The sequence below is a fragment of the Borostomias antarcticus genome (assembly GCF_949987555.1).
Source record: "Borostomias antarcticus genome assembly, chromosome: 19".
Taxonomy (NCBI): Eukaryota; Metazoa; Chordata; class Actinopteri; order Stomiiformes; family Stomiidae; genus Borostomias; species Borostomias antarcticus.
This window is the reverse complement of record NC_140252.1, coordinates 1,460,303-1,475,322: the sequence shown is the minus strand read 5'-3', so window position 1 is coordinate 1,475,322 and position 15,020 is coordinate 1,460,303. Positions and strand designations below refer to the sequence as shown.

The following is a 15,020-nucleotide window of genomic DNA, read 5'->3' as shown; positions in this document are numbered from 1 at the left end:
ACAGACGCACACAGATGCACAGACACACACGCACACACACACACACACACGCACACACACAGGCACAGACACACACACTCACACACTCCTAAACACTCGACTTCCTCTGTCCGTTCCATGAACTCTGTGCTGTCGTTTTTCAGAGGACTCCGGCTGAGGAGATCACATTTGAAACCCTGAAGAGCGCCATCGGTAGGTCTCCCTCAGAGCTGGGTCACACACGCAAACAAATACACACATCGGTAGGTCTCCCTCAGAGCTGGGTCACACACGCAAACAAATACACACATCGGTAGGTCTCCCTCAGAGCTGGGTCACACACGCAAACAAATACACACCTGGTAGAGATAGGACCTGTAAGGGGCTGTGTTTGAGAGGCGTCAGTGGGCCACGCCCGTACTAACAGCCCAGGAACATCCGTGTCAAGCGTGCTCTCTGGGATCTAAGCATGGAAGTAGTGACCATAACCATATAGCTGCAAGTTATTAACGCGAAAGGTTTATTGAACAGTGCATGCGTGCGTGTCTCTCTCACAGTGGACAGCGTGGGCATGGAGGAGCAGGAGAGAGAGCGCAGGAGGCAGGTGGTGGAGAAGTTTCAGAAGGCCCCCTTCGAGGAGATAGCTGCCCACTGCGGTGCCAGGGTAAAAACACATGACTATTTACTATTTGCATTTCATAACCCCTCTATTACTATGTTATTAACTCACACTTCATTTAATAAGACCTCTATTACTATGTTATTAACTGACCCTACGTTCCTCCATTTACCCTGCTAGTACATTCGATGTTAACACTATTATATGCACGCTGCTATAATATTGATTGAGGATCGCATATGAAACCAAAATGACATGCTAAAAATAGCAAATTGCAATAGTAAAAAGCTATTTATTATTTTTGTCTGATTTTGGACCCTGCAGTCTGACTCTGTTCTTTCTGCTTGTTGTGTTCAGGCCTCTTTGCTGCAGAGCAAACTCAATCAGATCTGCAGTCTGACTCTGTTCCTCCTGCTTGTTGTGTTCAGGCCTCTTTGCTGCAGAGCAAACTCAATCAGATCTGCAGTCTGACTCTGTTCCTTCTGCTTGTTGTGTTCAGGCCTCTTTGCTGCAGAGCAAACTCAATCAGATCTGCAGTCTGACTCTGTTCCTTCTGCTTGTTGTGTTCAGGCCTCTTTGCTGCAGAGCAAACTCAATCAGATCTTGGAGATCACCATCAGGTAGGAGACTCAGCACTCTGAGACAGTCCATCTGGGACAATAGTCTTCTGACCAGTATCTTGATGTCACAACTGTCCCAGTCTATGACAGATGGTAGAGGGCATTGCGTGGGGCCGTGATAAAGACGATCATGAGGATGTCTCTGTGTCCGTAGACCTCCTCCCAGTCCATCCGGCGCCGTCTCTTCTGGCTACGGTCAGACCCAGAGCCGCTCCATCCCCGTCTACGAGATGAAGTTCCCCGACCTCTGCGTCTACTAGGCCCGGGTCAGGGGTCACGGCTGGGGAGACGGAGGGAGGGAGAGGGAGGGAGCCCTCAGTGTTCAGACTCTCAACTCTCTCCTCCCTCGTTCAACTACTACCGACAGGACTGACCAGGTGTTTTTTGCACTTTGATTGCTGACGAAACAAAAAACAGACAAACAACAACAAATCGACAAGCGAAAAACAACCCTGCCCCCTTTCCCTCACCCTCCCAACTGACCCCTGATTGGCCAGTTTGTTTGCCACCAGCTGGATTTGGCGCCACTATGGGCGGAGCTAATGATGTGCCCCCTGGAGAACTGTGATGAAGGTGAACAAGTAGATGGAGAGTTTTTTTTAAAGACCACCACATCCTCTCACCCCCCCCCCCCCCCCCCCCCACCAAGTTGACTTGCTGCATGCTGACCACTCACATCAGCCATGACGCCCTCACTGTCTACCTTTTGTCCTTCTTAGGATGCCATACTGCCCATAGTGCTTGAGTCCCTTTGAGGGAGCGTGGAGGAAGGCACGTTGTTAAAATGTGATTAAATAGGTTGTTTTTTTAATTGTTGTTTTTGCTGTTTCTGTTATGAACTTAAAGGAATAGAACAATGTTACGTAGGCTACATGGCTGTGCTTGTTTTGTTTTTTTTGCACTGAACTGACATTTTTCCAGAGTTGAGTTGGGTTGTTGGCTACTTCACACGTGGTGAATACATCCATGGGTGACACTAACTGGACGCTGACCACCCCTGTTCATTCAGTCGTTCACACTGAAGTTGTTACTGGTTGCAACACTTTTAGTACATTTAAATGCTGTTTGTGTAGGTTTTTATTTGACCTTTTTAAGTACTGCTGCATGTTAACCACAGGTGCTTTTTGGGGGGGGTTATATTCCCCTGTGTTTTTTATTTATTTATCCATACTGATATATTGTTATTCATGAGCGGTGTGCTGCCATCCCGCATTGAGAGGAGGGCCTCACAGGTGATTCTGAGTGAACTGGGATCTGAGTAAACTTGGTTTTAAACCTGATTCAGTCACAGACATCCAGGACAGATCCAACGTTTTTACAGTTAAGTTTACACTCTCAAACAGGAGCTTAAAGCAATACAGAGCGTTTTCTCCGCTTTTCTCGGAACTGCGCCCCCACAGGCTCTGCGAGTAAGTGCACTGTCGTACTGTCGTAACGTTATCAGATTGTCTTTTTCTTTTTCTGGCTTCCTCCGTGATGTTTCGCTTCGGTTTTCTCACCTCCGTCATGATATCATTGAGCTAAAAAATGCATGATATCCATAGACGCCGGAATAGTTAGCTACTACTGTGTTGTTTAAGCACAACGTTGCACATGCGCACTTCGACTGAATGCTGCGTCCCGGGGGCGCGAGTTTTAAAAGGTAATAAATGTCAATGTATTATTTTTCTGAGTAGACTGTTTGGACGATTCAGCTTACTTTTACTAAATCTAATTGGAGAATTAGCACCAGGCATGTTTGTAAAGGTCCAAATATCGCGATGTATTGCTTTAAAGTCCATCAAGAAACATGTGTATAGAAGAACAGTACATGTCTTTATCTGGTGTAAATGAGCGTTGTTTTTTACGGGTCAATGACGTAAAGGTGTCCCATGCCATTCAGTACAACGCTGAGTGACCCCTCGAAAAAAATTTTTTTTTTTCATAATCACAAGTTTATATATCCATATGTAGACTGGCAGAAATATAACCACCCAGAAAAAATTACATTATTTTATTTTGAATACCAAATTTTGGAAGAAATACTCTGAATTACATATGTTGTTACACTAAATGACGTAAACATCATTGACCTGTAACATCTAATGTTAGAAGGGCCTGATTCTAGCCATAGTGTAACAAGGGAAACATCCCCTAGCATAAGTATTTGAAACTTTCTCAGAGAACTAACCAGCATGTCGTCAAATAGAGCGAGGGTTGGGCCAGCGATGGAGTCAGCCGGGCCACTGATTGGCCGGGAGGCCGGTAGGAAGTCAGCGATGAAGTCAGAGGCGTCTGGCTCGCCTCAGACGCTGGAATCTATCTGGATCAGCCGGAGCCGCAGACGGGCTCTGAGGTCATACTAACATCATTACAATCTGTCACTACGTGTCACTGTGTGCAGTCGTCAGTCACATGGTAGTGCCAGCATAAATCTAACACCCCTCACCCCTGCCCTCTCGTCCCGTAGAGATGACATCATCGGCCCCAATAGTGTCTAGATTGAGTCCAGGGACTTCTGTAGTCCTGTGTTGTAGATGCTGCTGGGGGCGGTCCTTGCGTCCCAGTCAGTGGACCCAGCAGCTCTTCGTGGTTCTGAAGGCTCGGTTCTGAAGGCTCGGTTCTGAAGGCTCATGCAGGTATAAAACACATGCAAAGGCAATAATTGTAAGACTGGCGGTCTGTGGGTTTGAGGAAGCTTCAGAGCCAGACTGATTACCAGCAGAGCTGCAGGGCTAATGCAGACTAATGCAGAAACAGACTAGCATTGAGGCTAATTATAACCCCATTTTGTAAGTTTACCCATACTCTTGTGTTCGATACATGCCTTCTGCGCTGTGACTGGATGGTGCTGTGGCTCTCTCTCTTCCCTAACGTTGTAAGACCCTGTACTTCCTGCGTGAGACCCTGCACTTCCTGTGTTTTTGTGTTGGGGCCTCAGTGGGCATGCTGTCATATGTGGCTCAAAACCAAGCTGGTGTCGTGAACCAAATGGCGTGTGGATTATGTTATGTAGCTCTATGGTGTAACAGCCCAATATGATGTGTGTGTGTGTTTTCCCTGGTGTAAAGGGGAGACCAGCGTAGACCTCTCGAATGGCAGAGGCACGCAGAGAGAGACCAGGAGAGAGCAGTGACCAGGAGACAGCAGAGACCAGGAGAGAGCAGAGACCAGGAGAGAGCAGTGACCAGGAGACAGCAGAGAGAGACCAGGAGAGAGCAGAGACCAGGCCGTTGAGCTGTCTGTTCTTTAATATGAACTCTAAATTACAAATCCAAAGTTCATTTAAACTAAACACTGTTCCCCAAATCAAACGTGCAGGAGGCCGGTGGCGCTCCTCTCACTGCCCCCCTCTTTCTGCTGGACTGGGGTTTCCCACAGCCCCACGGGGAGTCTGGTGGCGCTCCTCTCACTGCCCCCCTCTTTCTGCTGGACTGGGGTTTCCCACAGCCCCACGGGGAGTCTGGTGGCGCTCCTCTCAGCTCAGGAGAGCCTGCTGGTCTCTCACTCAGCTCAGGAGAGAGCAATCAGCTCAAAACACATTCTTGAGGGAAGCCGTAGTTCCAGGGTCTGGGGCGTCCCATTTTGGGGGAGTATGGCATCCATCTTGTGGCGCTGTCCTTGGGGATGCCACAGTGTGTGTATGCACGTGTGTGTGTGTGTGTGCATAAGACCAAACTAATCTAAAACCCAGTTTACAAAGCGGTCTCCTCACAGGAAGAAGGTCTCCGGTCTTTCTGACAGTGCCGAGTTTGCATGTCGCCAGGGTTTTTCCCATAAAGAACCCGATGTGAAGAACAGATCGCTTACGCTGTCCGTCCCTGACGATGACATTCAGGAGCACTTGGTCCCCGGGCGCTGCTCTTGCACGCTGTCAACACGCTGCCCGGATTCCCTTGGGTGAAGAGCAGGAGAACATTTTGATCAGTGGACACTCCAGCCATTCGTGTGTGTGTTTCGGCATTGTCATCTACACCGTGTGATGTGTGTGTGTCTCACTGTATGATCAATAAAGTTTAGCTCCTTGCCTTCTGCAGTAAAATCAGTGCCACTTTAAACATGCTTGGTGTAATGCAATATTTGATCTGCAACTGCTGTCAAACTTGACTCTTGTTTCCCATGTGCTGTACATGTAGCCATTTACATTGTAGTGCCCTAGGTCAATTTATCTATTCTGTGAACTTTGCACTTTAAACTGGATTCCCTAGTGACAAAGGCAGCTTTTAACAAGGAGAAAAATGTCATACGAGTCTGAACTGACTTTGCATGCTAGTGACGTAGCTAGTGTTCTATGGCTCTGCAGCTTTGTATGACAATCTGTGAGAAGAATACACTTGTCTGTAACCATTTCAACATTATTTTATTTTCCTTTGAACCGTTGTCCTTGCCATAAGGGAACCGAACACAACTTTTGTTTTAATAACATGTCGAAAACATTTGAGTGAACTGCATGGAATGGGTTCTGTGGTGGCTGCAGTCTCTCTTTGTCAATGCTTGATACTAACACTGACTTGTACACTAATGTGAGCGTTGCTAAACATTGGATTAACTGATACTTAAACATGGATATTGATGAATGTTAGATTTAATTAATTGCCAAAAAGACCTTGATCACGCCTCCCATCTCAGCCTGAACACCGACAACTTCGAAGGCTCTTGAGGAAATACTATGTCTGTTCAAACTCTTCAACTGGTTTGTTCAATACTATTGGTGCGTTCAAGACAACTCGGGAATTCCCAAGTTGGGAATCCTGACGTCATTGCGTTCATGACGAAAGCACCTCATATGCTGTTTTTACCTACCTAAAATCGGTTTCTGGGGTCACAGAAAAGTGAATTTATGCAGAAAAAAACACATTTCGCCCCTGTGCTATTTTATTTCGTCTGTCTGAATGGACTTCCTCTAAAAGCCCTGTTGACAAATGAGATGGAGGGGGACGGGCGGGGGACAAGATGTAGCGATACGTGTGGATTTTTGCAGCCGAAAACAACAGCGATGCGGCATAATTCCTGATTTGACGCGCTCGATTCGGCTGGAAAAAGCACACCTGCGGCCTGGAAGCTTGGGCGCTAGGGCAGGACCTGCTGGGCGGGACTATGATAATGCTCCTCGATCTACGTCACCAAAAACGTCAATAACAACGTGGAAAATCCTAACCCTAACCCTGACCATCCGAATGACTTGCTGAAGGGTGGAGCTTCCAGGGCAGGAGAAAGTGTGCTGACCATAAACAAACGACTGGGTTGTTTGATATCAACTTTTGTACATTGGTAGGAACATCAGAGACCAACATGTATATGATAAACACATTACAAAAGTGATTTAGCATGTGCGGTGCCCTTTAACTTGGGAGAAAAAGTAAGTAACATAACTAGCTAGCTCTGAGATAGTTACCTAGGTTAGCTAACGTTAGCTAGCAAAACAGCAGCTAATTTTGCCGGTAAAATAGCTGTTAAAGTCCACACATTGCTATAATCTGAGAGACATATAGAATACAAACATATATTGCAACTCGGGGCTCAAAATGATAGCCGAGTTCCCGACTTATCCCGAGTTGGATGAGCGTTCAATTCGTTTTTCAGAAGTTTGAGGTCGGGAATTCCAGAGTCCCGAGTTGTCTTGAACGCACCATGTGTCTGTTCAAACTCTTCAACTGGTTTGTTCAATACTATGTCTGTTCAAACTCTTCAACTGGTTTGTTCAATACTATGTCTGTTCAAACTCTTCAACTGGTTTGTTCAATACTATGTCTGTTCAAACTCAACTGGTTTGTTCAATACTATGTCTGTTCAAACTCTTCAACTGGTTTGTTCAATACTATGTTCAAACTCTTCAACTGGTTTGTTCAATACTATGTCTGTTCAAACTCTTGAACTGGTTTGTTCAATACTATGTCTGTTCAAACTCTTCAACTGGTTTGTTCAATACTATGTTCAAAGTCTTCAACTGGTTTGTTCAATACTATGTCTGTTCAAACTCTTCAACTGGTTTGTTCAATACTATGTTCAAAGTCTTCAACTGGTTTGTTCAATACTATGTCTGTTCAAACTCTTCAACTGGTTTGTTCAATACTATGTCTGTTCAAACTCTTCAACTGGTTTGTTCAATACTATGTTCAAAGTCTTCAACTGGTTTGTTCAATACTATGTCTGTTCAAACTCTTCAACTGGTTTGTTCAATACTATGTCTGTTCAAACTCTTCAACTGGTTTGTTCAATACTATGTCTGCTCAAACTCTTCAACTGGTTTGTTCAATACTATGTCTGTTCAAACTCTTCAACTGGTTTGTTCAATACGTTGTCTGCTCAAACTCTTCAACTGGTTTGTTCAATACTATGTCTGCTCAAACTCTTCAACTGGTTTGTTCAATACTATGTTCAAAGTCTTCAACTGGTTTGTTCAATACTATGTCTGCTCAAACTCTTCAACTGGTTTGTTCAATACTATGTCTGTTCAAAGTCTTCAACTGGTTTGTTCAATACTATGTCTGTTCAAACTCTTCAACTGGTTTGTTCAATACTATGTCTGTTCAAAGTCTTCAACTGGTTTGTTCAATACTATGTCTGTTCAAACTCTTCAACTGGTTTGTTCAATACTATGTCTGTTCAAACTCTTCAACTGGTTTGTTCAATACTATGTCTGTTCAAACTCTTCAACTGGTTTGTTCAATACTATGTCTGCTCAAACTCTTCAACTGGTTTGCTCAAACTCTTCAACTGGTTTGTTCAATACTATGTTCAAAGTCTTCAACTGGTTTGTTCAATACTATGTTCAAAGTCTTCAACTGGTTTGTTCAATACTATGTTCAAAGTCTTCAACTGGTTTGTTCAATAGTCTTCAAACTCTTCAACTAGTTTGCTTCGCTTGGATGCTCATTCCAGTCACAGTACAGTGTATGGAGATCTTTCAATTCTCAATACCACACCATCTTGTTACGTTGTGAGGGGACGGTTCTCGTCGCATTCGATCTTCCAGTGTGTTATGTGTTTTTGTGGTTGTCAGACATTCATGTACATCAACTTTATCCTGCTCCTAAATGTTGACTTCCTGATTACTTCCTGCCCCTCTGATTATTTAACTGTCATTTGAATGATTGTAAATAAAAAAGGTTTAAGAGTTTGGGCTTTTCTTGTGTTCAGACTACATAGTTGTAAAGCAGCAAAGGAGGACTCGACTCCACGCAGGGACTATCGTCAGTCCAATGTGAAGAGTGTGGGTGGCATTATCCATATATAGCCTTGTCAGTTTAGAAATCAGTTTCCAAAGCTTGATTGGGCACACCTTTGGCCTCCTGCGCTCAAGAGCATGTAACCAATTAGCAGGTTGCTATAGCAGAAATTGCTAAATGGAATGAAGTTCCAAGCACAAATCCACTGTAGTGCACATAGAAGCACTAGCACCATCAACATCAATATACACATATATATATATATATATATATATACAAAACAGCCATAGATATACAATACACAAATTTGAGTATGTAGGCTGCATTCATACATCTAAAACGGCAGACCTAAATCTTGTGGACTAGTGGTAGGGTCAGGCTAGTGCAGGTAGACCAACTCACAGAAAGCAGGACATTTCCAATTCTTCATTTAGACCATTAGGTTGCAGTGTTTTCAGATAATAAATGTATTTGAATTCATATTGGAGAAGAATTCAGTCCACATTACTACCACAACGTTTGGGAGCTATCAAACCAATGCCACAGAATGTAAAGTCAGAGATGGAGTGATTGCTGTCTGAAAAGTGCCTCGCAAAAGCTGATTTAGGGTCAGCACGACGAATGGAGCTTTTATGCTCATTGATTCTAAGCCTTAATTGTCTTCTGGTCTTGCCTACATATTGGATGCCACACTTAGTACATACAAGGAGGTAGACAACATTACTAGAGCTGCATGTTATCGGCTTCTTTATTTTGTACTCTTTTCTTGGTTACAAAGCTTGTAAAGGTGTTAACCTTTATACCATTAGACATACGCGCAGTTTGACTTTTTGATCAGGGGGGGCAGTCAGTCAGGCCCCCCCCCCCCCCCCCCCCCCCATCAAATAGGGATTATAGTGGTAAAAAGACGAGCCCTGCACGAACATTGGAATGCGCATATTCTGTTACAGCTGCATGATTGACCCACAACATTTCAAAACAGTGCTTATTATTTCCAATATCCACGTTTCGTTCAACTGCGCCTCCGCTGCGCGTCCATTAGCACAAACATTTGGAATTCGTTTCAATATAGCCTAGGCCTACTTCAAACAATATTTTCCAATAAATTCTTCCAAAAACTAAAACGGAATGTATGCTACGCCTTTCATGCTTCAATGTCGGGATGTGTCATTATAAACAGCGTAGAATCCAGCAATTGCCTCTTCACATGTAGCCTATCTGCATTTATATCAAAGAATAATCACCAAAAGAATAATAGTGCGTACATAATCGATTTGACAACTGGACAATGGATACGTTGCAGATATGCAGTATGCAACAGTTCGTTCATGGCTAGCAATGGTAGGCCTACAGCTATGGGATTAGCTCATGTTTGGGCTGTCAAAGCTGCCACTCTTATGTTGCTATAGCCTACAATTATCAGAACAATATGAACATTCAGTTGAAAGTTTTCCATCCACCCATAACTGGATGAGGAATCAGCACAATCAATTCTCACGCAAGCAGGAGCCGTTCAGTGCATTTCTCTGATCCGGTCGCAACCCAGTCTCTAGAATACATGTTTTGGACGCGTTGCAGACAGTTTGCGCATCTGGCCAACAGGGGGGGCAGTGCCCCTTGTCTCCCCTTGCCCCAGCCAATCTGCGCGCCTGCCATTAGAGCATGCAGCGCAATTACGGCATGGAAAAAAGCCTGTGGCATTGTCTATACGTCTCTGATGGGTGGATTGTCTTTTGGTGTCTGCATGCACTAGTGTGTCCCGACTGTTTTTGCCTCTGGAAAAAGAGTAAAGGAGAAGAGAGTTGAATATCCTGTTTACCAGTGTCATCCACAGACTAGATGTTTCCAGTGTTCTTTCACAATATGACAAATGTCACGCCCAAGTGGTGAACAGGTAGTGCTGAATACAACAGAATGTTTTTTGTTTTTTATCCTAATTTCTGTTTTTGTGCGTGGCTGTACGCCAGCGCACCAAATATAGCAAATGTCCGGTTGTCACTCCATCCCTGCCTTCCTCCATCCTGTTGTTGACCTGCAGTTCTATGCTGCTACCACAAGAGGCAGTGGTCCCAGAACATCAAATGATCTTTGACACCTCAAGTTTCCTAGATATTCAATGGCTTGGTGGTTAGGGAGGTCGCCTCTCAAACTGAACGCTCAAGGTCAAGGTCAACTTTATTTGCTGTGGCTTTATTCGCTGTGGGTTTAAACCCCGATGGGACAGTATTTTTTCACTGGATGTTATAGAAGCTGTGTAAAAATGTTGTTACCCATAAATAAACGAGCATGGGTCATATTTTGTTTACAGCCTACATCAGCACAAGTATGCGCGTGCATTCTTGAAACAGTAGCAGGAGAAGACAGACAAATTCAGAGCAAGGAGAAGTAAAGAGCAGTATTTTAGTGCAAAGACTAGTATTTTATATACCATCAAGATGTCTGGCTGTTGCGTCTATGGGTGTACAAATTGGCGCTCTAGTGGATTCAAACTTTATTCGTTTCAAGAGGAAACTGGCCTTTTCAGAGGAACCGGAGTTGCCTGTGGCTACAAGCCATTAAGCATACGGACTGGACTGAGGACATCATCAGAAATGCCCATGTTTGACTACCTGGTTTCACTGGAATGTCTGGTTGAAATGTAGAGTAATATCTGAAGTAAACAGAGAAGTAACCCATAACCTGGCTGCACGCTAAGCTAAAGCCAAGTTCTGGAATTGAAGCCTAATGATAGCTAGCTAACTCAAGGCCCGGGGAGTCGGAGATACTGTGCACTTTTCTCTCAAAGTGCTTTAGCTAAGGTTAGCTACTACAAGCTAGCTAGTCCTTGTCCTCAACCCTTGAATCCCAACGTACGTAGCTAAACTATTCACAGCAAGCAAACTTGTTGTCATCTAAAGCTATGCTACGTCAGCTGACTGGGACTGTCTTGTGACTAGCTAACGTTAGCTAGCTAATGTAGCTAACCATATTGTGCCAGACAGCCAAAACAAGCGTCACATGTAGAGGGTTTTCACGGCCGGCCATGTTGCAGGTTTAAGCTTAGGTTTAGCAGGTGTAAGCTCAAGTTTAGGCTAACGACTAGATAGATAGGTAGATAGATAGGTCTATCTACCTGTCTATTGATCTAGCTAGCTAGCTATCTACATTCAGTAGCTTCAACCTCCAACATGGCCGACTGATGACTGGCTGTGAAAACCATCTATATTTGATATTGCTGGCTACAATAATCAGTGTTGTGAAATACATTTAACAACTGGTCAGTTGATATGTTGCACAATCGAGCAGGACAATATCATTAGGGCTAGGTTAGGTAGCTAGCAAAGTCAGCTTGCCCAGCTGGTATGGTTATAGGCTCATTCCTATGGGATAGCTTAGTTTGTGATTCAGCAATGGGTTGACTAATCACTAGATCAATATTTTCAGTTGGAGATAGGACTGCAACACCACCTGTGCTGTGGCACCAGGAATCTGCTCTGACCACTGTTTTTATTCACCATGTTATTATGCAGATTAAATGTACTGTATGTCTACACGACACAAAAAAGGCTTTATATAAATCTTATTTCTGGCTGGGGAGAAAAAGATTTGGCAGGTAAGATTTTTCATCTACCAGACATTTGGCTGGTGAGCTAAAAAGTTAATTTTGACCCCTGCATGTATGTAATTATGTAATGAATTAAGTTTAAAGTGGAGGGATTAGAAGAGGATGTTTTTCTTCAGTAGGTATTAAGCAAATCATAACCCATAACCTACAATTATGATGGGATCTGCAAGTTAGGAATTTATTGTAATATGGCTTCTGATCAGTATTTCTGTTCATTAATTGAGCTTTTTTATGTTTAGGTACCATAAAAGCAAGTGAACTACCTGATCGACGAAGGGATGGCGTCAAGGGCAGCAATGCAGTCATCAACTACGTTTCTTCAACAGCTATGGAGTTGGAGAAACACATGTGGACCTTCATTGTGGCAACTGCAGTGGACAAAACAAGAACAACTTTGTGCTGTGGTACTGTGCTTGGCAGACCATGCACAAGCTTCACCTGAAGCTGGACCTCCACTTCCTGTTTGCCTGCCACACCAAGTTTGCCCCTGACTGGTGCTTTGGCCTGATTAAGCTATAGGAAGACCAGAGTGGACACTTTTACCAGTGGCGTGCACAGACATTTTGGGGGGCAGGTGCTCAGTGAAAAATGAGGGCACCTTGCGCGGCGAGATGTTGAGGGGGGGGTGGGGGGTGCTGACAGCTAATTTGTATTTTGATTGTTGCGCGAGTTGTTGACCTGGTGGGGCTTTTGCCCTGTTCGATTCATTCGATCCACCTGATCCCCCCCCTGGCTACGGGCCTGTAGTATGTAGGGGTCATTTCTCCCTGGCTATTGGCCTGTAGTATGTAGGGGTCATTTCTCCCTGGCTACGGGCCTGTAGTATGTAGGGGTCATTTCTCCCTGGCTACGGGTCTGTAGTATGGAGGGGTCATTTCTCCCTGGCTACGGGCCTGTAGTATGTAGGGGTCATTTCTCCCTGGCTGCGGGCCTGTAGTATGTAGGGGTCATTTCTCCCTGGCTACGGGTCTGTAGTATGTAGGGGTCATTTCTCCCTGGCTATTGGCCTGTAGTATGTAGGGGTCATTTCTCCCTGGCTACGGGCCTGTAGTATGTAGGGGTCATTTCTCCCTGGCTACGGGCCTGTAGTATGGAGGGGTTGGTCATTTCTCCCTGGCTACAGGCCTGTAGTATGGAGGGGTCATTTCTCCCTGGCTACGGGTCTGTAGTATGGAGGGGTTGGTCATTTCTCCCTGGCTATTGGCCTGTAGCATGGAGGGGTTGCTCATTTCTCCCTGGCTACGGGTCTGTAGTATGGAGGGGTTGGTCATTTCTCCCTGGCTATGGGCCTGTAGTATGTAGGGGTCATTTCTCCCTGGCTATTGGCCTGTAGTATGGAGGGGTTGCTCATTTCTCCCTGGCTACGGGTCTGTAGTATGGAGGGGTCATTTCTCCCTGGCTATGGGCCTGTAGTATGGAGGGGTCATTTCTCCCTGGCTACGGGTCTGTAGTATGGAGGGGTCATTTCTCCCTGGCTATGGGCCTGTAGTATGGAGGGGTTGGTCATTTCTCCCTGGCTACGGGCCTGTAGTATGGAGGGGTCATTTCTCCCTGGCTATGGGCCTGTAGTATGGAGGGGTTGGTCATTTCTCCCTGGCTACGGGCCTGTAGTATGGAGGGGTCATTTCTCCCTGGCTATGGGCCTGTAGTATGTAGGGGTTGGTCATTTCTCCCTGGCTACGGGTCTGTAGTATGTAGGGGTTGGTCATTTCTCCCTGGCTACGGGCCTGTAGTATGTAGGGGTTGGTCATTTCTCCCTGGCTATGGGCCTGTAGTATGGAGGGGTCATTTCTCCCTGGCTATGGGCCTGTAGTATGGAGGGGTCATTTCTCCCTGGCTACGGGCCTGTAGTATGTAGGGGTCATTTCTCCCTGGCTACGGGCCTGTAGTATGTAGGGGTTGGTCATTTCTCCCTGGCTACGGGCCTGTAGTATGGAGGGGTTGGTCATTTCTCCCTGGCTACGGGCCTGTAGTATGTAGGGGTCATTTCTCCCTGGCTATGGGCCTGTAGTATGGAGGGGTTGCTCATTTCTCCCTGGCTACGGGCCTGTAGTATGTAGGGGTCATTTCTCCCTGGCTACGGGTCTGTAGTATGGAGGGGTCATTTCTCCCTGGCTACGGGCCTGTAGTATGTAGGGGTCATTTCTCCCTGGCTACGGGCCTGTAGTATGTAGGGGTCATTTCTCCCTGGCTATGGGTCTGTAGTATGTAGGGGTCATTTCTCCCTGGCTATTGGCCTGTAGTATGTAGGGGTCATTTCTCCCTGGCTACGGGCCTGTAGTATGTAGGGGTCATTTCTCCCTGGCTACGGGCCTGTAGTATGGAGGGGTTGGTCATTTCTCCCTGGCTACAGGCCTGTAGTATGGAGGGGTCATTTCTCCCTGGCTACGGGTCTGTAGTATGGAGGGGTTGGTCATTTCTCCCTGGCTATTGGCCTGTAGCATGGAGGGGTTGCTCATTTCTCCCTGGCTACGGGCCTGTAGTATGGAGGGGTCATTTCTCCCTGGCTATGGGCCTGTAGTATGGAGGGGTCATTTCTCCCTGGCTACGGGTCTGTAGTATGGAGGGGTCATTTCTCCCTGGCTATGGGCCTGTAGTATGGAGGGGTTGGTCATTTCTCCCTGGCTACGGGCCTGTAGTATGGAGGGGTCATTTCTCCCTGGCTATGGGCCTGTAGTATGGAGGGGTTGGTCATTTCTCCCTGGCTACGGGCCTGTAGTATGGAGGGGTCATTTCTCCCTGGCTATGGGCCTGTAGTATGTAGGGGTTGGTCATTTCTCCCTGGCTACGGGTCTGTAGTATGTAGGGGTTGGTCATTTCTCCCTGGCTACGGGCCTGTAGTATGTAGGGGTTGGTCATTTCTCCCTGGCTATGGGCCTGTAGTATGGAGGGGTCATTTCTCCCTGGCTACGGGCCTGTAGTATGGAGGGGTCATTTCTCCCTGGCTACGGGCCTGTAGTATGTAGGGGTCATTTCTCCCTGGCTACGGGCCTGTAGTATGTAGGGGTTGGTCATTTCTCCCTGGCTACGGGCCTGTAGTATGGAGGGGT

The 15,020-nt window shown here is 45.9% G+C and overlaps 1 protein-coding gene across 1 annotated transcript in view; it reads left to right on the top strand.

Annotated features, from left to right (window-relative positions):
* Positions 1-1,575, top strand: part of LOC311321764 (protein EFR3 homolog B) — a 44,372-nt gene extending 42,797 nt beyond the window's left edge. The window contains exons 20-23 of the mRNA XM_084453774.1: positions 144-192; positions 537-643; positions 1,169-1,218; positions 1,373-1,575. Coding sequence (XP_084309900.1) covers positions 144-192; positions 537-643; positions 1,169-1,218; positions 1,373-1,478 — 312 coding nt within the window. The 3' untranslated portion in view covers positions 1,479-1,575. The remainder of the gene's footprint in view (positions 1-143; positions 193-536; positions 644-1,168; positions 1,219-1,372) is intronic.
* Positions 1,576-15,020: the final 13,445 nt, after the last annotated feature.